At 43.6% G+C, this 24869-nt stretch overlaps 1 protein-coding gene and 1 pseudogene across 1 annotated transcript in view; both read left to right on the top strand.

Moving 5' to 3' along the window:
* The window catches only part of ATLIG4 (DNA ligase IV), a 205995-nt gene that overhangs the window by 5538 nt on the left and 175588 nt on the right, over positions 1 to 24869 (top strand). The window contains exons 2-6 of the mRNA XM_087387540.1: positions 3432 to 3523; positions 3631 to 3716; positions 3835 to 3971; positions 20066 to 20140; positions 20264 to 20355. Of these exons, the coding sequence (XP_087243666.1) occupies positions 3432 to 3523; positions 3631 to 3716; positions 3835 to 3971; positions 20066 to 20140; positions 20264 to 20355 (482 nt within the window). The remainder of the gene's footprint in view (positions 1 to 3431; positions 3524 to 3630; positions 3717 to 3834; positions 3972 to 20065; positions 20141 to 20263; positions 20356 to 24869) is intronic.
* On the top strand, positions 5165 to 13344 carry LOC147904599 (uncharacterized; annotated as a pseudogene).

Raw genomic sequence — 24869 nt, 5'->3', positions numbered from 1 at the left:
AGCTGTGCTACCATCACCTTGGCCTTTCTAGATCTCTGAGCCGGTGTGCTCCTCTGAGCTTATGTACACTCTCTGTCGAGTGATCCTTCCACCTTACTGCCCGGGTAGTCAGTGTAGGTGGGCAGCTTCTCCAAGCTTAGTCTGCAGCCCTCCAACACTCTTCTCTCCTAGGTCCAGATGAGGCTGGTCTGCTGCTCCTTGCAGGTTGCTATCTGCTGCTCCAGGTGATAAGTTATGAGCCCAAATGGCTCCTCTTATATAGGCCCCAAGGGCCTTTCAAAAAACCGACCAGCCAGCCCTACCAGGGCAGATTGGATAGCTGATGGGGCTCAGCCCCTTTCTATGCAAAAGCCAGCCTGGTTGGCTGGCTTGGACCAGTCCAACCAGGCCCCACATCAGCTGACTTGTCAGCCCATTGCCTCGGGCAGCTCCAGCCCTTGCCTTGGGCCCGGGATGTGGGCCCGGGATGATCTCCAAACAGCTGCGATATGATGCGCCATCCTGCCCTGCTGATTCCGCATCTGTCCAGCCCTGTTCCAGGCCCCGGATCTCCTTCAGACAGGCCTGTACCTGCTCCTGTACCCTTCGCTACAGGGCTGACGTCGTCCCTGCATCATCACAGCCATTACTTGCTGAATGCCCTGCACAATCTGACCCTCTCCATCCGTGGACAGCCTCTGGACATTGTTCTACCAGATCTGCCCTCAATGGAGGCTCCCCATTGCCAGATACTCTCTCAATTCTCTTTTGCTTTGTCTGACTACTGCTCACATGGCAGCCATCATGCTGACCATGTGGAAACTTCTTAAACCCTAAGTACACCCCACCCCACCGCCAAATGGCTCCTCTTATATAGGCCCCAGGGCCCTTCAAAAAACGGACCAGCCAGCCCTACAAGGGCGGACTGGATAGCTGACTGGGGCTCAGCCCATTTCCCTGTAAAAGCCAGCCGCTTGGACCAGCCCAACCACGCCCCACATCAGCCGACTTGTCAGCCCCTTGTCTTGGGCCCTTGTCTTGGGCCCGGAATGATATTCTCATCCTAATCTGAATTTACTAGGTCATTGCCAATACTTAGCTCCAAAGTGACCATTGATACCGCCACTATTGACCTTGACTCCACTGTCAAGATCAGTGATGGATGGCAAATTTGCAAAGTCCAAAGTGCTGAATTGTAATGTCCAAAGTCCAAAGTGCCAAAGTGCCAAAATACAAAAGTTTAGGGCTATCAAGTTTTATAAAATTTCAAGGGTGTCTAGATGTGTCTTAAGGTAAGACACGTGTCTTAAGTGTCTTATCATAGACACTGGTGTCTTAACAACCATGACCCTGTAAGAGGTGGTGGCTGGTCCAAAGCAGGACGTAATTAGCAAAAAAGAACTTCAAAAACTGGTTGCCCAAGTCTAGAATAGCAGTAGAACTTCTCCATATGTGGGCCCAAGCAAGAGGACCGTGTAGGAGGTGGCTGCCAGCAAAAATGAGCTGTGTTGGCCAAGTTTTTTGTGACAAAAGTGAAGTCTTTCGCGACAAAATTGAAGCACAGGGGCAGGGGAGACACGGGAGTGGTGTGGGAGTGGGGGCAACGTGCTCTAATACCAAATGTTGGAAATGGAAGCAAGAGAACACGAGAGAATAGAGCTGAAGCAAGCTGGAATTGCAGCAACACAATTGAACTACAAAGCTACGGTAATCATAGAGCCACAACCTTAGAATGAACCCTAATTGGGGTCAAAAGATGTGTGGTGCTAACTTGCCAACAAACTCAACCTGTAATTGAGGTTAGGAGTAAAAATCCTTAATAAAGGAAAAAAGTGCCTCTAGCCCCTTAACATAACATTGGTCCTTGCCTTAGAAATATAAATATTTCTAACATTGTGTCGGTATAGAGATCATTCCGTGGCGGTTGTGCCCTACAAGGATGGGGGCTATTGAGTGGCCTCCGTTGTGGCTTGTGTGTCTCCTCACAGTACGTCCCACGAACTTTGGGCATGTCTTGGACTAATGGCCAAGCTCCCTACAATAATGACATTGCCTTAGACGCCCTGCCACCTCTACACATTGAAGCACTGTGCCCCTAGATAGGATCTCCAATGAGACCCACGACAGTAGTGAATTTCGGTCCAAAACCACCAAGTGAACTTTTGGAACTTGAACATCCAAGAGAACTAAAGCCACCCATCTTGAGGGACTCTAAGCAGAACAAAACTACCACCATTAGATGAAAGGGTATGTGTACGTAAACTGTGGTACCAGGGAATGAAGAAGACAAATTGTCCCAAAGGGCATCTTTATGAGGTAATGGAACCACGGTTTGCTCTTCACGCATACTACCACAGGCCTTTTTTGTGACTTCCACTCTCCAGATTTGTTGTGACAACCTCGTTTCTTTTTTGTATGATTCTTGTATGAGGTTCTCATAGGAGTTTATCTTGGATTTCTGTATTGTGGTTGTACTTCATAGAAGTTATCTCTTTTGGGGGAGAAAATGACACTTCACGCAGAGTGGAGCACTACATCCGTGAACGGTCTCGACGAGTGCTTGCTCACCCACCCTTAAAGCTTACCTTCTTTTGGCTGTCTCAACACTGCTTTGAGATCCACAACAGACCTCATTAAATTGGACCAACAAGTCCCTCCCTTTCTAACCGATCCCTTTGTCTGCAATAGGAGGCAGCAAAAAGGACACTGCAGCTATGCAGAGAAGTTGCAATTCTCAGCAGAAAAAGAGGGTTCATAGTTTGCAGAGGGGTAGGTGGCTGCAGCAGGGCGTCTTTTTGGGTGGGTGATCTATAACGTGGCTGATAACTTGTGTTTGCTGGCTGGACTTGCTATGCTGCAGCAACAAGGCTTTGGAAGAGCATGGACAGGCAACTGTAGTATGATGGAGTATTGTAGCCAGTAATAGGCGTGCGGACTGACAGAGCAATTAGGGCAAGAGTGATAGATTAAGACTGCCTCAGGGGATCAGCCTTCTTTTGTGAGAGCCCTCATGCTTTTGATTGGCTTGGTTGCTTTCCCCTAAATTTGCACAACTTGATTCCTCCACTAGAGGAGGGACTTTTGTCCTTTCTGGACACTCTTTTCAAAAGTTAACAGTCAATACCTTAATCTCCCTAATTAGATCATTACATCCATCCACCTTAAGGAACATCGTGGTAAACCTTGACCATCCTGAGAAAGCTTGATGAAGTTTGACTTGTATTAGCATTTCCTCACTAGAGGAGTGCTTTAGTATAGACTTGTAAGTAGCGTAGGGCGTTTTTCCACACCGATGATTTGTCACAGGTCAATCACTCCTTGATCATGTTGCATAGTCCTATATAAAGTTGTGTTAAGATTTTTCTCGAATGCAACGTTTGAGCTCATGTGCTTCAGTTTATTGCTCCAAAAGGTCAGGCTGGGGATAACTTTTTGATCAATGTGTCATCTAGGTCTTATTCAGGAGACAAAGTACGTCATCAGGTGGTTTGAAGATCAGAGATGTGAACAACTATCTTGATCGATTGGCTTCAGCTGAAAGCAGGTGAGCTTTCAGGTTGCAGAGTGTGTGCAGCATGAACTTGCATACATGCAACAGAAGAAGTTTTGGACTACACTCATTAACATGTAATGAGTTTTTCTTATGGGCAGAGAGGACAAATCGTCTATTCTTGGGGAGATGATAACCAGAACAAACGCCCAAGAAATAAAATGGATTATTATTGTCATTCTGAAAGGTGATAGGTGATACAATCTATGGATTTGTTTTTGTAATTTATATTAGACAGCATTTTGCAGCTGTGGTAACAATTTTGCTAACATTCATAAGGTTTTCTTTCTGTTGTCTTTTGGCAGAACCAAAGTTAGGGCTTAGTGAGAAAACAATTTTTCGTGAATTTCATCCTGATGCAGAGGACCTGTTTAATGTGACATGTGATTTAAAACTAGTCTGTGAAAAGCTGAAAGATAGAAGTCAAAGATATAAAAGAAAGGTATGTTGTTGTGTGCTTAAATAGCTTTGAAATGAAGGTTATTGCTTGACTTTGTGCTGCAAAGAGTTTTCTTGATCTCAATTGTGTATGAAGCTTTTAGGGGTTATTGTTTGACAACGGTGACCTTTTTGGTTTTTGCACATTGGTCTGATTGAGATTTTCATACAATTGTGTATTATGTGATATAAAAAGAAACAATGCATAAAATATTGTAGAGACGATCTGGATAACCTCTGTGTGTGTGTGTGTCTCTCTCTCTCTCTCTCTCTCCATCATTTCTTTGGATCACAGACCCCTTAGGGAAGACGATGTTTCTCATATTTCATATTTTACATTTTGTATCTAGGCATTTTGGTACTCTATTTCATTTCATTTTGTATCTAGGATTTTTGTAGCCATTTTTGGCATCTTAGCGGTATTACGATGAGGCCACCTAGTTGGCGCATCGTTGATGATGTATTTTCCTTTCGGATGATTTTGTGTCCCATAGGCCACGTATGGCCTTCCGTGGACCTTTAATAAAATTTCTTTCTTTCTTTCTTTCTCTCTCTTTGTATGTATGTATGTGTATGTATACATGTGGGTATATATGTATGTGTGTGTGTGTACTTGGGTGAGCGTGTGTGTGAGAGAGGGTGTGCGACGGACGTACGCTGAGCGTGTGTGTGAGAGAGGGTGAGAGACGGACGTACGGTGAGCGTCGTTCATCGTCGTCCATCAGAGTTTGGCGCCCGTCGCTTCGTCTGTACCATCGTACGGCCGTCGTTGCTTACCTTTCCATCGCTGCTCCGTTCGACCCTGCTCGTCACTTCTTACCTGCAGTCTTCCTTCCCAAAGCCCATACAGTCCGTTCGTATTTTCCCCTTTAATTATTCCGTACAGTCCTTCAACTCTTCTGTACAGACTGTCCGTTGTCCCGTACAGCCCGTCGGTGATCCCGTACAGTTTCTCAGTCCTTTCCTGTAATCTCCCATATCTGACCGTACAGTGCTTCATCCCAGCGTCCGTACAGCCTCGTCCGTACAGCCTGCGAGCCTTTCTTCGTCCCTGTCCGAATCTCCCTGTTTGATATCTGTTAAATCCCTTAGCCTCCATGGCAGAAGCAAATAAGTACTATGTCAAGAGAGCCCTCTCTCCTGAACCCAAAAGACAATCAAGGGAAGCCTCTTCTCCCATAGCTCCTTCTTCTGAAGATGCTTCTTATGTGTTTGATATGCTGAATGATGATTTTCAACAAAGCAGAAGGGAATGGATTCAACCTGCTCCGGAACTCACTTACAAAATGAAGCTGCCATCTCTTGTGCAACCTTTGAAGAAGCTCTCTCAAACTGCAGTTATCATCTTTTTCCCAGGCAAAATTCCCTCTGCTAATGATGTGGGACAATGGGTGAATTCTCTCCTAGGTGGATGCTTTATAGAAGGAGTCTATTTTGCCTCCCGAGGATTTTATGAAGTTCATCTTTTGGATGCTTTGACAAAACAAAAGATGCTGGAAATGTCTCCGTTATTTTTTGGTCGCCAGATGGTGCATATCATGCCCTGGTCCCCCAATAAGGACTATCAGAACCTCATCAAGCATCATTGCCCTGTATGGGTTGAAGTGGTTGATTTTCCAGATTATATGAGAATAGAGCTTCCAGGTTTAGCTATGACATTGGGGCAAGTGATCTGTCCCCCTTGTCCAACAGGTAATAAAAATCGTTTTTGCATATTATGGGATACTGATAGACCGATCCCTTCTTCTATTGCAGTTGAGATTGAGGGTGTTAATTTGGGCAAGAAATATTTCACCTTAAAATGGGGCATTTTTGCTGGAGCTTGTTTTTCTTGTCACAAATTTGGGCATCTTGCTTCGGAGTGTCCTTCTATCCTTCATCCACCTCCTCCAGCTGCTATTCCTCTGCCATCTAATAAAGGAGGTCAGAAGACATATGTGGAAAAGATTGAAGCTAAAGGACCAAAGCCTTCAGTTCATACAGGGAGTCAGGCCAATTCAGCTCAAAATAAGGATAAAGGTAAAAGCAAGTTAGGAGAAAATATTTCACCTTCTCATGAAGGATGGCAGACTGCAAAGAAGACGGTGCCTCTCAAACAAAGACCTCTCCAATCTCGTAATTGGGATGCCTCTGCTCCTTCTCCAGGTCAATCTTCTACCTCTTCAAGCAGCCCCATCACAAAGGCTTGGGTCAATGCAGTCAAGAAGGGTCTTCCCCTTTGTGAAGAAGATGATATTATCAGGGAATTGGAAGCTGAGGGTCAGCAAGACCCTGTGGCAATGGCAGAGGCTTGAGGCCTCCCGCTCTTTTGGAGGACCGATCATTCTCTTGTATATATTTTCATGAGTGTTTCTCTTAAATGTTTTTCCTATAATATACAGGGCCTCTGCAACCAGAATAAATGGAGGCTTCTCTGGCATTATATAAATACAACTCATCCGGATGTTGTATGTCTCCAAGAGCATAATCAGCATTTTTTTGCTGGACAGCATGGGTTTTTTTCAGGATATGATATATTCTATTCAGGATCGGAACAATTCTCTGGGCTGTGCATTTTAGCCAGACATGATCTGCAACCCTTGATAGCATATAATGATCTAGGTGGACGATGGATGATTATTCAATGTATGATCAATGGAGAGATTTTTGAAATAGGATCTTTGTATGCCTCTTAAAATTCAGCTTCCAGAGCTCAAATGTGGAACTCCATAAAGCAATATCCTTGGTCCTCTAATGCTCTACTTTGTGGTGATTTCAACAATTCTCCTCACTGGAAGGACAATACCACGCATAAATCACATATGCTGCCCTCTGAAATCCAGCATTGGGAACACATGACATCATCACTTCGATTTGCAGATTTATGGACAGCAACTCATCCTTCAGTGATGGGATTTACATATCATCATAATGCTTTCACAGATTATTGGGCCAGGCTTGATAGATTTTATCTCATTCATGCTTAGCAATATGATGAATATACATGTCAGATGTGGACTGATTATTCACAACAACTATCTGATCACACTCCACTTTGGCTCACCCTTTCTTTTGGTATGCCTCTGGATGACTTGCAGCTCTCCTCAGTCAGAAATTTACAGGTTAATCAATTCTATCTTTCTCATGAAAAATTTCAGCATATGATCAGACTGGCTTGCAGGCCATTGCTATCCCATGCTCAGGAGGATCTGGAATTTGCTTGGATCTCTTTCATAAATCGTATTCAAAATGTCATCAAGGAATATGGAAGATGGTACTTGGCAGAAACCAGACAGCATATCCAGTGGGCAAAATCATACAAGCAGTATCTTGTATAGATTAGTCATCAAAGATCTCTATCTGATTCTGAACAGCATTTATTATCTTGTGCTTCCTCTATAATTGATGCCAATGACAAACGCAAGCTGTCTAAATGGCAGATTAGGGCCAGAGTTAAACCCATGCTAGATAAGGGCTGTTCCTCTAAATCTTTTTTCCGGAACTTACATGCACATAGGCAAAGCCAATCTATCATGAGGGTAAGGAAATCAGATGGTCTCTGGACCCAATCTCTCTCTCAGCTTGAAAAACAATGTCTGGATCACTTTCAGCTCCTTTATTCTCAGCCTTCTTCCTCTGCACCTCAGGTTGCATTGGCTCGTAACAGATTTACTGAGCTTGTTTCTCCCATTGTCTCCTCGCAAAAAGCCTTAATGCTGGAAATGTCTTTTTCAGATGATGAACTGGAGGAAGCCCTTAAGCATTTGGGTAAACATAAATCCCCTGGCTGGGATGGTCTGACGGTTGAATTTTTCGAAGCCTTTTGGCCAGAAATGAAGGGTCCAATTCTGCAGTTTATTAATGCAGCATGGCAGCACCAACATCTTCCCTCAGCTTGGAAGCATGGTCTGGTGAGGCTTGTGCCCAAAAAGATTCTTTGTGAGACTATGGATGACTGGAGACCAATTACTTTGATGCCGGTGATATACAAACTGATTGCCAAAATGTTAGTACATCGGATAAAGGATATCCTTCATGATGGACTTCATCCCAGGCAATATGGTTTTGTTCCAAGACGGCATATACATGACAATATCACTAACACTCTTATTGCAATGGAATATGCTAAATATTCAGATCAAGATGTGTTGGTCATGCAGGTGGATGTGGCAAAGGCGTTTGATACAGTACAGTGGGATTATATCTCTCAAATCATGCAAAAACTTGGTTTTGGGCCAAAGCTATCTAATGTCATATATTGGCTTTATTCAAATTCTACTGCACAATGCTTTATAGGGAAACATTTGTCTGAGTCTTGGACTCTTGAACGTTCGGTTCGACAAGGATGTCCTCTCAGTGCCTTGCTTTATGCCATTGCTTCACATCCATTGCTTCTTTATATGGATCACATGGTTGATACTGGACAGCTAGAGGGGCTTCAGATTTCTGGTTCACGACCCTTCATAGCGCAGGCCTATGCAGACGACTCATTCTTCATGCTAAAGAACAGTCCATTGGAGATTCGCCTATTGATGGATACCCTTTCAGATTTTGGGTTGGCAGCTGGTCTTAAAATTAATTTTCAGAAATCAAAACTCATGCCTCTCAAGCTTTGTGATTGGCATGCTATTCTGTGGCCAGGCCAGATTATTCAACCGGAAAATATAGTTACATTTGGGTTATCCTATTGGCTGGAAAATCAGTAATAAGCAACAAATGTTATGGGTGTTCAACAAAATTCAGGACAAATTACAATATTGGAAGATTTCCACATGGCCTCTGCATGTACGGCTTCGAATTGTCCAGTCTATTGTTCTAGCTTATGTCCAGTTCCACCTTCCTCTATTACATTGGTCATCTCGAGATCTCTCATCCTTTATGTCTCAAGCCATGGAGATTTTTTGGAAAACCAAGCTTCATAAAAAAGCTTTACGGTTGCTCAAAATGGACTTGCTTTGCTCACCCAGAATGCATGGTGGTTTGAATATAATAAACATCAAATATCATGTGTTGGCAAGAAAGATCACTATGCTCAAAACATTCTTTCAACAAGAGCAGCCTTGGTCTATTATGCTAGCAATTTTGTGTGGTCAGATGCGCACACAAGCTTATGGACATTGGATAGTAGATCCATCGGAAGTAGTACTTGGAAAATTTCAAGGTAAAATCCCTGCTTGTCCATTTTCTAATTCCTTGATTCAGGATTGGAAGCAAGTACTCTCTCACATCAAATGGTCTCCTCATCCTGCTTCTCTAGCATCATCACTCAGATTGGAGAGTATTCATTGGAGTGCTGTGTTTTCCTCTCCCCTTGCTGTTCAACAACCCATCAGAGCTTACAATCTTATGAAAATGGGTATTCGGTTCATTGATGATGTTGTAGATATGCAAGGAAATCTTCTCCTTTTTCCAGCAGCATGTAGACAATACAACCTGGCAATGCATCATAGACCTATTTGGAAAGCTATTGCTGATCTCCTACTTCCTCTGGTTCCGATTCCGACATTGAATGGCAGTGACAGGCTTCAAGATTGGCACCTTCAGTCTTCAAGTTCAAGCATTTCTTCTAAGCCTTTGCAGTCATTGACATCTATACAGGCTTATAGATTAATTTTACCTCCTCCTTGGATTGCCCATCATGCTAATTCTTTATGGCATCTGAACAAATCATCAGCCTGGTGGAAAGGAAGATTGCAAATGATATGGAAGTTGAAAATGCCATTGAAGCAAAGACTATTCTTATGGAGATGTATTGTTGGTATTCTCCCAGTGGGAGTGAAATTGGCTAAACGAAGAATAGCTTCACCTCTTTGTCCAAGATGTCACCTTGCTTCGGAGAGTATTCCGCATCTATTGTGGTTTTGTTCATATTCCAGAGACCTTCTAGATAGAATCTCCTATTTTTTATCTCTCAGATTTCCAGGACACAGATTCTACAGGTTTTTCTGGATGTATGGCAAACTATCAGCTTCTTTGTCACAGTATTCTCTCTTCTTCCACTGGATCAGATACTGGGCCTTATGGACCCTCTGGCTGCAGCGCATCCAAGCATATCTGAATTCTCCTCTTCAGCATCCTTATGAGTTTTTCAGAGCCTCATTAAGGCAGTCTTTATATGATGCCTTACATGAGGAAGATTTGGATGTTTCTTGTATTCAACTTTTCTTTTACTGTTTCTGATGGATAGGGCTGTAGCTCTATTTTGAGCACGGCCTGGATGTAAATGAATGTTTTATAATATAAGTATCTTGGTTTTACCAAAAAAAAAAAAAGTGTGTGTACTTGGGTTCGTTACTGGGCACTCTGGACTTTATGGAAGGATCGAAATCATAGTCTTTGGGATCCTACTTTTTCTACTTTCCCCTTTTTCCGGTTTTCTCTGTAGCAATCTTTCTTTGATTGTCTGCAAACTCATTATATAGACTACAATGTATACTTGTCATATACTGAGATCTTCTGCTGATGTAATGTTGAGCTCCCCATTCAAGGGAAGTTTCTCTGTAATATAAGGCATAAAAAATTTGACCATAAAAACAAGTGTGTCTACACACACACACACACACACACACACGTGTGTGTGTGTGTGGTGATATCCCATAGGATGGCATATCACCAGGAAGCAGCAGCTAAAATGGATCTTCCAAAGACTTCAACATAAACTGGAATTCTAGAAGATCTCTACTTGGCCTCTTCATGTCAGGCTCAGAATAGTACAGTCCATTGTAATGTCCTATGTCGTTCTATTTGCCTTTGCTGCATTGGTCCTTCAGGGATATTTCAGCCTTTATATCTCAAGCTATGGAGATGTTATGGAAAATAAAAACTGCTGTGAAAGCATTGAGACTGATGAAGATGGAAATGGTGTGCTCTCCTAGGATGCATGGTGGACTTAATGTCCTCAATATAAGATATCATGTACTTGCAAGGAAGGCGACTATGCTGCATACTTTTTTCCGCCAACAACAGCCTTGGACTTGTATGCTAGCATCCATGTGTGTCAACATGAGGACTTGTGCTTATGGTCATTGGACTACTGATTATTGGGAGGTTGTCATTGGGAGATTTGTAGGGAAGATACCTGGCTGTCCTTTCTCAACTGCTCTGATACTTGATCGGAAACAACTTTCTAAGGTCAAATGGGCTCTTGATAATTGCTTGGGGACAAACTCAATGAGGAAAGAAAGTATTCATTGGAGTGCCATCTTTGACATTCCACTCGCTTTACAGGAACCTGTTCGGGCATACAATCTCATGAAATTGGGAATTAGATACATACATGATGTGGTAGATGATCAGGGCTATGTTTTATCTTTTCCTCAGGCCACTGCTTCCTATGCATTGGGAATGCATCATAGGTCTATATGGAAGAAAATGCTGATTTGTTACATCCTTTTCTACCTGTTCCTCCTGTGGCTGACACAGACAGGCTCATGGATTGGCAATTGCAACCCTCTGCTACATGCACTCATCCTGTCCCTCTTCCTGCCTTAACCTCCATCAAAGCCTACAGGCTTCTTCAGCCTGCTCCATGGATTCAGCAATATGCTAATTCTTTGTGGCATATAAGGAAGCCCCTCTCATGGTGGCGGAAGAATCTCGGGATGTTATGGAAGTATAAAATGCACGCACACCCCTTTTTTTTTTTTGGTAACATCCAGTGCAGTATATTTATATGCTCATGAATTTACATGATGGGAGGTCTCCGAAATGGAGAGTATCCCAAAGATCAGAAAACCAAAGAGAAAAGCTCTATGCAAGAAGCATCCATATCACCCTCATGGCAGGCATCATATAAGGATTGCCGCAATGAGGCTCGGAAAGATTCATATGACTTGTGAATCTGCCGACCCAAGTATGCCAAATTGTGCTCACTCCAGATTGTCCAAAGAGCCCAATATCTCACCCAAGAGAGAAATAGTGAGTATGGAGACAAAGACCTCATAAATCTACCAAAGAGCCAGAAATGTTTCCCAAATCTGTGACTCGGGAAACGGAGCCAAAGATGATATGAAATTCTCCTGAGGAGGATCCTAGAACACGGGTAGTGCCAAAGCAAATGAAGAACAGTCTCTGAAGGAGCCTGACATCTTAAACATGTGGATGGTGCAATGCGACGTTTAGCAAGTGTGACCCCCACTGACAATGTGCCTATCATACATCTCCAAAGAAAAAGTCTTTGTGTGTGTGTGTGTATGTATATATATGCGTGTGTGCGTGTGTGTGTGTGTGTGTACAGAAACAACATTATGAACCATTTGGAAGCAGAGAAATCAAGTGGTCTTGGGGCAGCCATTGCTCCAACCTTATGAGTTTTTTAGAGCATCGTTACGGCAATCTTTGTATGATGTTTGTCATCATGATGACTTGGATGTATCATCTTTGGAGGTGTTTTCCCACTGCTTTTGATTTTTCAGAATAGTCTTTTCTTTAGACTATTCTCATTTTAAAAACTTTTCCTTGATATAAATACAGTGGTTTCACCAAAAAAGTGTGTGTGTGTATGTATGTATGTACACACACACTTCTTTTAATGGTGAAAATTTTGATGCTTTATATTACAGAGAAGCTTCCCCTGAATGGGGAGCTCAACATTACATATTGTACATATATATATGTGTGTGTGTGTGTTGGGTGGGATTTTATTGCTCAGACTATGCGAGCATTGGGTTTTGGTGCAAAATTGCAACACATTATTTATTGGCTTTATAGTGACAGCCAGGCGGCTTGTATATTCTCTGGGGATCTTTCTGAAGCTTGTGTTCGGTTTGGCAGGGCTGTCCACTTAGCGCCTTGCTTTATGCCATTGCCACCCATCCTATGCTGCAATATATGGATCATTTGGTTGCCATGGACATGCTTCATGGATTAGAAATTCTAGGGAGTGGTACTATGATTGCTAAGGCATATGCTGATGATTCCTTTTTTTACTCCTCGGAAAATGCAGCAGGATCTCTCTTCTTTGATGCATGCTCTCTCTCTTTATGGTTTAGCTGCTGGTCTTCATGTGAATTTTCAGAAGTACAAGCTCTTGCCTCTACTTTCTAAAGATTGGCATTCTCTTTTATGGCCGGGTGATATTATCCAACCTACTCATTTGATCCGTCATCTTGGTTACCCTCTTGGTTGGATGATCACGCGTCGTCAACAAGTTCATTGGGTTCTTGAAAAATTAAAAAGAAGCTGGAATACTGGAAGCTTGCTACTTGGCCCTTGCATGTCAGGCTTTGTATTGGGCAATCTATTTTGATGGCATATATACAGTTTTATCTGCCTTTGATTATGTTCAGCAAAGGGGATTTGACAGTTTTCATGTCCATGGCTATGGAGACTTTTTGGCGCTCCAAACATGGCAAGAAGAGTTTGCGTTTGCTTTCTATGCAGCATCTGTGTTCACCTAAGATGCATCAAGGCCTCAATATTGTGAACCTTCATGTGCACATTCTGGCTCACAAGGGCAATATGATGCTGCAATTTTTGCAAGGGTCACAACCATGGGCTGCCATGATATGTTGATTGCATAAAAGATAGAGCATTACACTGCCTTTATAACTACTGCAACCTCTTCCATATATTCACCCCTACCCCAAACACCAGACACCGTAGGCTCCCTCAACCCGGGAAGTCTTCATCCCAGACAAGCTTCAAGCAAAACACATCATCCAGAAAAGGTCCTACTGGAGGCAAAGACAGATGAACCCACTCAGAGTATAAAATTCCTTCATGTACATCCTTACCAAATACAATGCTCAGTAGATGCCCTTCCAATGTACCACTTCCAAATGTACAATTCTTTTTTAAGCTACATTACTTTGGAAAATTGTCAGGCCCTATAGAACTTTTCTCTTGTGACACTATCAAACCCTTTGAACACTGTTTATTGTTTATATATATATATAATCTCCAAAGGTGTGAGAATCCACAAAAATATCTCATTGATATTGACACAAAATCTTTCTCCTCTTCTAATGGGGTATTTAGATCCACTAAAGCCGCCCCAATTGAAAGTGTCTCCAACTCTTGAGTTTCTCTCTTCCTTTCAGGAAAAGCTTCTCCATCTCCAAGCCGGATCTGGATGTTATTAAAGGCATGGCCATCCTTTTGTAATTCCCGCTTGTGGTCCTCCTCTTCACGTGGCCCTCCTACGAGCTCACAAGGCTCCTTCCTTGCTCACCAAGCTCCTGTGTTCTCTTTTGAGATCTCCACCCACTAAGCTCCTTGACCTCTGCCCCTCCTACGAGCTCACACGCCTCCTCAACTCAGCTTCCATCCAAGGCAACCCCCTTCTTCTGGTCTTTTAGCTTGCTCCCGTCTTCAAGTTCACACGCAGCCTTCTTGGCTCACTAAGTTACCTTTGTCACACATGATGGCCTACAAGCACTGGTTTCAGCTCCTCGCTCACACAACCTCCCATCCACTGTGAGCCTCTCTTGCGCGGTTCCTTCTCCCTCGATTCCTTCCTCCCAGCGTACCCGTTATCTTTCCGCGGTCTCCCTTTTCCACCTTCCAAACCTCCCACTCACTTCCTCGTCTGCGACTGTCCCTTCACTTCCACGTGAAGTCAATCCCACTTGCAAGCTCACGCCTTCCTTCACTCATGTACCCTTCTCTTGATCCTTCTCTTGATACCTCTCCAGCCACCTTCATGTAGTAGCAACCTACACGTATCCCAGCTCACAGAGCTACAAAGCTCCCAATGTCCTCCAGTGCGCAGTATGGCCACCCTTTTTCTCGACAGAAGAATTCCCCTCTTGCAATCGCGTCGCCTCTCAAGAGCTCTCTCCCGTGTGGTCTTCCTGCTCATCGAGTTCTCCTTCCAAGCCCATGGCTCCTCCTTCCGTCCCCCAACTCTCCCCGTTCAGAGCTTTTCAGATCACCACCTTCCTTCTGCGAGCTTTCCCTCGGCTCAGCCACTTCTTGCCCCTTTTCACCGAGCTCATGATCCTCTTTTAGCATCCCTCCACGAGTTGCATCTCCACGTTCTCCCTCCTTCATCCAGAAGCTCCTTTGTCCTTCTCACGTAGCCACCACTCATGCATGCTTTTTATTACAGCCACGTCATCACGTGAAATTCACCACTCTCCATAAAAAAGGTGCAAATACCCCCCAAGGCACATTATGGACTTTTTGGTCACTCAATTCTCACACACATTAGCATGCACATTAAGACTTGTATGCACCCCCATACATGCTCATGAAAAGCCCCTTGGCATGGACATCAGAACATATCAAATTCCTGAAACATGCAAGACCACATTGACTCAGGAAAATGTAAAAAAACTCTCATGACTTGACTTTATATGACCCCAAAAACATTTCATTTGACCACACACTGGACACTCTTGCTCTGGAAGTCTGGTACAACCACATTGCTTTTCATCATCTTCCAGAAGTCCCTGTAGAAGTTTCTGCCAAGGAAACCAGATCTGCCTTAGTAAACATGATGAGGGGCAAATATGTAATGGCCAAGTTGCAAGCTTTCAATATTCAAGTTTTTTCCTCAGCTTTGTGAGCACCCAATCAGTTTGTTGAGAATGAGTGAGTTCCCAACCTAGAGGATAGCCAAGATGTCGAATCAATTGAGAAGGTGGAACAATTTTCTTAGGCCATAAAAGACTATGCCAGTCTTTAGCATGCAACGGCAATAGCTTGGATTTCTGAAAATTCACATGAAAACCAACAGCTAAGCCATATGTGAAAAGGGCCTGCATAATCAAAGAGGGATCGCTCTGAGTATTTTCGGGGTAAAGAAAGAATCATCATCATATGCTTGAGCGATCATGCTACGGGGGCCTGGAATTTCCAATCCATGCAACATGCCAGTGTCCAAAAGGTGGTCCATATATAGAAGCATTGGATTTTCGGCCAAAAGAAATCTCGCTTCACGAGATCATACGTTTTCTCGACTACTGGATGTCGCGCACATGGGCTATCATGGCATTGTTCAATGACTCTCTGCCTGAGCTCATTCCCACTAGGTACTACTACCTTGCCATTTCTTTTCAGCATACCATCTCTTATGGTATATCTTGCATAAGTTTGGCCTTTTCTGGATGCCAAGTCACCCTTTTACCCGGGTTGAATACATGAGCCTTAGGCCAAAGGCTCTGGGCGAACTCGTCCACCTTTTGAGTTTCTCTTATCTCGGTCATTAGAGCACTGTCTAATACTGTGAAACTCATATTATGCATAATGCGTGACAACGCATCAGCAACTTTATTATCCTTCCCTCTTCAGTACCGAATCGTCAAGTTAAACTCCTGCATGAGTTTATAGCTTGGCGGCCTCTCAAGTCAGGTTGTTTACAAAAATGTTTCAGAGTATCATGATCAACATCAACATAAAACTTTGATCGATATAAATAATGTCTCCATGTTTTTAGAGCATGGATAATAGCATACAACTCTAATTCATGAGTTGGCCAATTTCGTTGAGAGGGAGAAAGCTTCTTGCTTTCAAAGGCTACTGGCCTTCCCTCTTGGAGGAGAACTGCTCCTACCGCAATGCCACTTGCATCAGTTTCAAGGAAAAACGGTTTCTGGGGATCAACTATTTTTAACACCGGTCCTGAGACCACAGCTTGTTTTATGGTGTTAAAACTCTCTTGTTGATTCTGTCCCCATATAAAAGGTACTTTATCTGAGGTCAGATCAGTATTCTTTGATATGCCTTAGATAAAATTGGACAAATCCCAAGAATGATCGCAAAGCGGTCAAATTCTGAGAAATAGGCCAAGTCAGTATCGCAGCCACTTTCTTTGGATCCATTTGTACCCTCTCAGGAGTAATAATGAATCCTAAATCCGTAGTGGCAGGGGAGTTATTAAAGTCTCCACATATAAAAGCATTGGTACACCAATGAAAATCACCCAAATGACGCCACATTTCAGCACGGGCAAGAGATGTATGAGAGGAATAGACGGACGCAAACTGAAAAGTATCTCCATTTATCGTGCATCGGACAATAATGTAGCGCCCACATGGATCATTATATTCCAATTGAGGCTGAAAATCATGATGAATGATCATGGCAACACCGGATTATGTTCTTGCAAACAGACAATATGTGGCTTCTGAGAATTGATGTAATCCCAAAGTAACCTCCATTTATTTTACGTTACAGAGGCCCTAAACATTATAAGAGAAACACTTAAGTGGTATATACTATATACATATATACAATATGAGATAAACCAACTTCAAACTTCAAGATTCAACTTGCATGGCTGCACCAGGAGTTGGTGAGCCAGTATTCCCTCATAAACATTTCCCTGCTCTTCATTCGAAACAGGCGAAGTAGATACTGGATTATCTTGCGAAGGAGCAGCTGCATATGAGATAAAAACAAAGAATCAGAACGAGCTACTGCAGACCAAAGGCTGCCAACTCAAAACCAGCAGACAAAGGGACATCCTTAGATGTAGAAGCCGTCTCCGTCCAACTTTTACTAGCCATGGATCTTGGCTGAAATGTTTTCTTGGTTGTTGCCAATTAGAAGAGGCAGCTTTCTCTCCCACAACTTTTTGATCCCCTGATTTAGAAGGAGGAGGAGCAACTTTAGCTTTACCCTTATCATTAATCTTAGGTGGGGTAACAACATTTGAATTACGAGGTCGTTGCATGATAGTGGGCCTGGGCAAAGAGGATTCATCAGGGGCTGTAGCTGCAGGGAGAGGCTTCAATAAAAGTTCAGCCGAACTTGCCACATTCAAAGCATGCACCTGCAAAGTTACCCATTTCAACTAAAAAAACACCTGCTGAGAAGGCATACCCTGCATCTCCACCTGCAAAGCAACATAAGGTGGGTCTATCAGTATCCCAAAGAACACAGAATCGATTGGCATTTCCAGGAGAGCAATGCTTCAGAAGTTCAGCTACATACGGTAAAGATGGCCTGCAATATGAATGCAAATCTACCACCTCCACCCACACGGGACATTAATTGCGAATAAGACTCTGGTAATCCTTCGTGGCATCCATGGGTACACATGCATGATGCACTAGCTGGTTCCCAAAAAAGAAAGGAGATTTTTCCAAAATCTGTTATTTGTACTGAGCGTCAGTAAAAATAACCTCATAGAAACCTCTGGCAGTATAGCAGCCCGCAACATAGCATCCTTTCAAGAAAGATTTCAGCCATTGAGCAACATCCGCTGCATCAGGCATTATTCCAAGGAAAATAAAAACCACTGTCTTTTGAGCCAAACTCATAACAGGAGCATAGAGGACGTGGCCCAGAACCGAAACACAAAATTCAGGAGCTGACTCCTCAGGCCAAGCGTTATTGAGTTCAGAAAATCCCTCATGTAAAGTATATGCAAAAGACTGCAGGTCAGGATTGAAACAGTGTTCAGGATCCCGTGAAGAAAGGACTTGACGACGCTTGAGATCTCCTGGATGATATTGCAAAGTCTCCATTTGGTGAGCAAGAGGATTCAGACGATATGCAGTGACTAGAAGCTGAAGCAAACACCAAACAGCAACGCAAAAAAGCGAGGGCAGAAAAGACACCTATACAGCTGTAAAAAAAGAGGCTATGAACAGTAGACAAGAGGAACAAAAAGGGAATGAAAGAGAAGGCAGAGAACAGACAGCTAAAAGGGAAAGCTAGAGGACCCGAAAACTGTAAGGCACGAGGTAGGGGATAAGACGAAAAAGAGAATTCTTGTAGGCATCTCGTCTGGTCACCAAAAACAGAGAAAAAAGCCCCGTAAAAACCACTCACGGAAAAGAACAGAAAAGGCGAATAGGAGAGAGCTCCAAAACTGTATGGGAGCAGCAGACAGCATCCATGCAGGCCAAAAGACTGCAGAGAGGATTTGTGAAGGGAAAAAAGATGCCCAGCAACAGAGACGAACTTAGGAGCAGCAGCTTGCACTGACGAAACCCCGAGGGGCTGAGAAACGCCTGAAGGGGCGAGCAGGTTCACTGCAGACAGAGAAAAAGGGGAAGGCTGCAATCAGCTTCTCTCCACACATGCACCACACCCACCCACCCAGCCATCCACACACCCGCACACACACATACACTTGACCTTTTCGGTGAGAACTCGCACTTGGACTGCAAATGCGTCCTGTGGTCTTTTTCTTGAGATCAGGATGCCATTTAAAAATGTATGGTCTTAGCACAATATTCAGGAGGCTTAGGAAAGTGGCTGGAGCGTTCTAAAGCCAATGACCATCATTGCTTTTTAGGCTTATCCTCTAGTCTAAACCATACTGATAAAATCCTCCAATTATAACATAATGATGTTTTTTAGGCATATCCTTTAGTCCAAACCTAACATGATGATTAATTGACCTAAGATCAATTTCTAAAACCACTTAGCTCTTAAAGTTTATCCAAGAGCTTGTCCATATGTGGCATTGGAAACTTATTCTTTACTTGTGACTAAAATTCAGGCTTATATGGTCCATACATAAACAAGGTGAATGACTGTGCTGAGTTCAGTTGTCTTTCACCTTCATTGCTTTTTAGGCATATCCTCCAGTCTAAACCTAACATGATGATAAATTAATCTAAAGAACCTAACATAATGATGCTTTTTAGGCATATCCTCCCCAGTCTAGACCTAACATGATGATAAATTGATCTAATATCAAATTTTAAAACCACTTAGCTCCGTAAAGTCCATTCAAGAGCTAGTCCATATGAGGCATTGGAAACTTTTCTTTACTTATAACTGAATTCAGGCTCATATGATCCATACATAAATACAAAGATCCATCACCTTTTACTAACAAAACCGATAAACCCTAAGGTGAATGACTATGCTGAGTTCGGGTGTCTTTCACCCTCTTTGTCTTCCACTCTACTCAAGCGGCAGGAAGGCTTAAACATACGCAATGTGCTTTGCAAGAAATTTATCCTATGATGTATACAAAAGCCTAATTTCTTTATTTTTTCCTTTGGTCTTGTATCTGATAAAATTATTGGTTTCATGAAGCATCATTTGGATTTGAACTCGTATATTTAAGCTTAGTGTTGTCATCTTGTCCTAAGTTTAGCCTTTTGATAATTTAACATGAGATTGACGTTGGTGAGTGCGTAAGACCATTAAGTGGTGTATTTAAGCTAAATCTTGTTATATTGTCTTAAATTTGACCTTTTGCTGATTAAACAGGACATTGAAGTTGGTAAGCCTGTAAGACCACAATTAGCCGCAAGAGTAGCTGATGTTGAAGAAGCATGGCGCAAGGTATTGATATTTGTAGTGTAGGCACGTTTTATTCTAACACAACTCTCTGATTATTTGTTACACAATATCATTCACTAGTTCAACTCAAGTGACTAAATTTTATTTTGGGATGCGCTTTTATAGCTTCGGGGCAAAAGGATTGTAGTAGAGTGCAAGTTTGATGGTGATCGAATCCAAATACACAAAAATGGAACCACGGTTCATTTTTTCTCAAGGTACATGTTCTTGTGATTATTGGTTAGTGCTACAAGGGACTTACACTATCACTGATACATGTGAATCCCTCTCTTTCCATTTACAATTAAGATACGCTATGATATGGGTAAGTCGAAGGTGTAGCAGTTGCTGCTTTATAGATTGAGCTATATTTTGTGTATACTTTTTGGCACATGATAGTTATGTTTCTTTCTTGAAGCTGTATATTCTCAACTAGTTTGGTTTCAAGGTTCAAGTGAGATACTTTTGGTGTTGTTTCCTCTTCTTGCTAATGATAGTTTAGACGACCATGCACTTGCTGATGGGCATTGCTTTTTCTTCCTTTTGTTGCCTTATTTGGTTTCTATTTGTTAATTTGTTTGCATGTGGAATTCATCAAAAGTTTCGGATGTAATTAGCTTTTCAGAAGTCATTGTTTGGCCAGGTATTTAATGGTCTCCTTAAGTGATTGCATCACAAGCATAAGTGATTATATGAATTCCGTCTTTTGTTGCCTTGTTTTACTCTATATCTTTCTCACTATGCTAAGTTATATGCACCCTGATAGCTAAGCGTACTAAACAGGCATTATCAAGCTAGGTATGATTACAAGAGGGCAATGCATGGGATGATTTACATTGTTTTTGGCATGCACAGCCAAAGAATCCTGCAACTTAGTTCAGTATTGCTATCGCAACAGAAGGACTCGAGTGTGAAAACAGCTCTCCATGCTAGGCAGAGAGAAGCCACGGTGGAGCAATTTGCAGCAGCCACCCACGGTGAGGGTTGTTTTTGTGTCACCCTCTACTAACAGAGTGCTATCAAGATGTGAATCCTTGTACATAAACAATAGTTGTTCTCCTACCTCCATGGCACTCTCAAAACAATTGGCATGTGTGCTCCCTATGAGCTTAGGTGCGCTTGTTGCCGTGCCCCACAAACACACCCTCCAAGACAGCCACAAGTAAGGTAGTGCCTGACCTGGTTGCTTGTCCTCGTTGCTGCTCCGAAACACAGCCAATGGTGAGGCCCAAACCTCGCCTTTGATCCTTTCTCCTTGCTGCCCTGACAGTCAGCCTAGGATGAAGACACCTTCGAGCTCTTTGTCTGCAGCACTCAGCCTCTTCCTTTGCAGCTCCTGGTCCTCCTGGATGGTGGCCCCAATCCTGCTGAGATGCTGCTTCAGTCCACTCTTCAAGTGATTTCGAATGAGCCCCTTTGGCTCTTTTTTTATAGGGCCATAGTCCCTCCAAATAAGCCGATCCAGAGAAGCCGACCCCTCAGTCTGTGGGGCCGAGCCTGCTAGTCTGTGGACATAGCCCCACATGAAGACAGTTGGTTGCCTTGTCAGTCCCGCCTGGCACGTGGAAGTATGCAAGTGTCCCAGGCCCTTTTCAGCCCCAAGTCGAGGTCTTTACAGGCCTCTTTCTGGTTTTGATCTCCCGCCCTGCAAACCCAGCCTGCTCATGGTCCTTTTCCTGCCTGCAAGCCTTCTCTGCACCTCAATACAGCAGCTGCAAACAGGCCGCACAGTAGTGTCTGCAATCTGTACAGATCCTGCAAGCTCCCAGGGTGCTTATGCCATCTGCCACGCTGGATTACCTGCACAGATCTGCTCCCCTTTGTTCCTGACACACACATGGCAGTTATGTTATCAGTTCTGTCCTCCAAAAGAGCTCCCAACTGCCAGGTACATTCTTGATTGTCAACAGGGTGGGAGACAGGCCCTAGGGAGAAGACGAGGGACAACTCACAAGCGTGGGCAGACCCTGATTTTGGTGGCCCATCTATCTGCAACGTAGGCATTGCCTTGGTAGACCTGAAACCTCAACCAACTACCTGAAGATACCTCCCTCTGGTATGGTATCTGGCCGTCTACAATCAACTGCACCTTCAAAACTCTATCGTCTGAGAGTATCGAGGCTGTTATGGTTGGTGTCTCAAGTAAAGAGCTGAGGCACAATAGCTGATGTTGATAGTTGGTAAATTCGTAGCAAGTACATGGCCTCATTTATAGGCTGGGCAAGCCTTATCTTCCCACACTGATACCTCATAGATGAGGTCACACACAAGAGAATCTAGATCCTATAATCTAGGGGAGGAATCACACCTACCACATGAGGTGGCACAAGTGGCCTCAAGACTCTTCACACTCACACAACTATAGGACACTTCTAGGACTCTAGGACCACGCACACTAGGACCACACACACTAGGACTCCGATTCCAACAAACCCCCCTTTGGAGCTAGGGTGAGAAACTATGACATCATCCAGACTGTGCATCCCAGGCAATCTCAGAGGCTAACAGCTGAGTATAATTCAGAGGTTGAACCAAGCACTCTCATGGCTTAGGTGTCAACGTGATCAGAGACTCAAATCTGAGCATGGATGCATGACCAACTCATAGGTCTAGGGAGTACACCAACATCCTGGAACTCGGCTAGGCCTGATAAAGGAAAGACATAACAACCCCCCTGTCTCCTAACTGGGTACATGGAAATAAGTGGAGCCTTTTATAGGACAGGGCACACAAAAATGACAAATTATTACATCATTTTAGGGGGACTACCCAAGGCAGAGTACCTTACACACATGACTCTAGAAAGCTCACTCTTCATCTATCACCTCATGGAGGGATAGACCAGAAATAGCAGCAGTGCAGGCTTGTTCCTCAGGTCGAGAAGGTGTAGCTTCATCGTCTTCGTCCTTGCTCTGCTCGGCAACCAGATTGGCATGTTCTTTGGCTTGTACCTTTGCCATTTTCTTGAAGCAACGATCCTCTGGATGGCCAAGTTTCTGACAGTAATTACATTTAAGAGGTTTTCCGTTCTTCTTGGGCTTATTCTTGAGAAAGAATGCTTTGCCAGATTCGAAGGAAGATTTTGCTTTCTCTGTAAGCCTACGGTCTTCATCAATGAGATGAGCTACCATATCCTTAAAGCTCATATTGCGGCTGACTCTTAGGACAGCAAGGATCTCATTGTACTTGGAAATGTCTTCAATACTGGAGAGAAGTACAGCAACTTGATCATCATCTTCAACAATGGCTCGGATGGCAGATAATTGTTGGAGAATTGACCCAAGATTGCTCAAGTGTTCATTGAGGGTTTCAGTTTCCTTCATCTTGAGCTTGAAGAGTTTTTGTCTGAGAAATATTTTGGAATTATTGATCTTATTTCCAAACCAATTCTCTAACTTTTCCCAAACGTCGTTTGCTGTCTTATCAAAATCCACATGGTGGATAAGGTTGTCAGCTAAAGCTAGGCCAATGATAGCCATTGCTTTATCATTTTGGTTCTCCCACCAATTGATTCTAGCATCATCACCTTGGGGTTTTGGCTCCTTGCCATTGGTGATATTCCATATGCCTTCTCACATAAGAAGAAGCCGGAGTTTTGTCTGCTAAGTTGGGAAATTGCTCCCTGAGAATTTCTCGATGAACGAGGAGTTTTTTATGCTATCCATTGGTGGGAAGGTCTTAGCTGTTATTACAGCTAGCGTCTAAATCCCTTACAATGTTTACTCAGATTTCAAAAAAGGCCCAAATTTTACATGGTAGAAGCTTCAATTATGCCAAAGGAAGGCACAGAACAGGAAAGCCCTAAATTTTAGGGTTAGGGTTGGAAATTGGTCACGAACAGGACCTGTGTCAGTCAAAATGACGACTGAATTGCTGCAGCATTATCTTCATATGTTGGTGGAGAGGAATCAATTGGAGATCTTCAGAATGGCGAGCTTCGACACAAACAAAGCAGGGTTCAAGAGATAGACCAAGGCTGCTATTGCATCAAGGCATCCTCAAGAGACAGGGAGGCAGCAAGGAATCAATGAGCCGAATCATGGACAACAGATCGTGAGGTTTATGGGCCCACCACGCTTCCGCTGTGTTGACGTGCGAGTCGATGGCCACGGCCCTCAGGTCGTCAGTCGCCGGTACATACGAGACGCCGCCAAGTCATCGCCTTGTTACAAGACCGGAGCTGTTGCAGGTCTAGCTACGTGGGCAGTAGGAGAAGTTGCGTGGGCAACTAGAAGCAGCGTGGGTGTACGGGCACTCAGCAGGTAGAAGCTCCGCAGGATGGCCCACAAGCGCGCATGGGTTCGGACCCCACAGCCAGCACCACGGAAAATAGCGGAGAGGCGGCAGCAGCAATGGGCAAGGCGTGAGCAGATTGTGAGAGAGGCCGACTCAGATCTGGTGGTGCATGCAGCGTAAGCAGAGGCAACAGAAGAGTGGCGCAGGTGTGGCAGCGAAAGATGGGCAGGATGCTCCCTCCATGACGAGTGCTTCCCCTTTGCTTTCACTCCCCTTCATACGTAGCTATGGAAGGTAGGTGTGCAGCTCCACGTTGATGACGCTCATCACCTCAAGGAGAGGAGGAAATCACGAGTAGCTACAAGAGGAGCTTACGAGGAGAGGAATGGGCAGGACGCTTCAAGGTGGCTTTGATACCAACTGTTGAAAATGGGGAGAGGGTGAGAGACACATGATTGGAGACAAGAGCTGAGGCACAATAGCTGATGTTGATAGT

The sequence above is a fragment of the Dipteris shenzhenensis genome, chromosome 2, assembly GCF_047967505.1.
Source record: "Dipteris shenzhenensis isolate YYH24624 ecotype China chromosome 2, Dip_SZ_1.0, whole genome shotgun sequence".
NCBI classification, from domain to species: Eukaryota; Viridiplantae; Streptophyta; class Polypodiopsida; order Gleicheniales; family Dipteridaceae; genus Dipteris; species Dipteris shenzhenensis.
The sequence above is the reverse complement of the archived record's forward strand: the minus strand, read 5'-3'. Positions and strand labels throughout refer to the sequence as shown.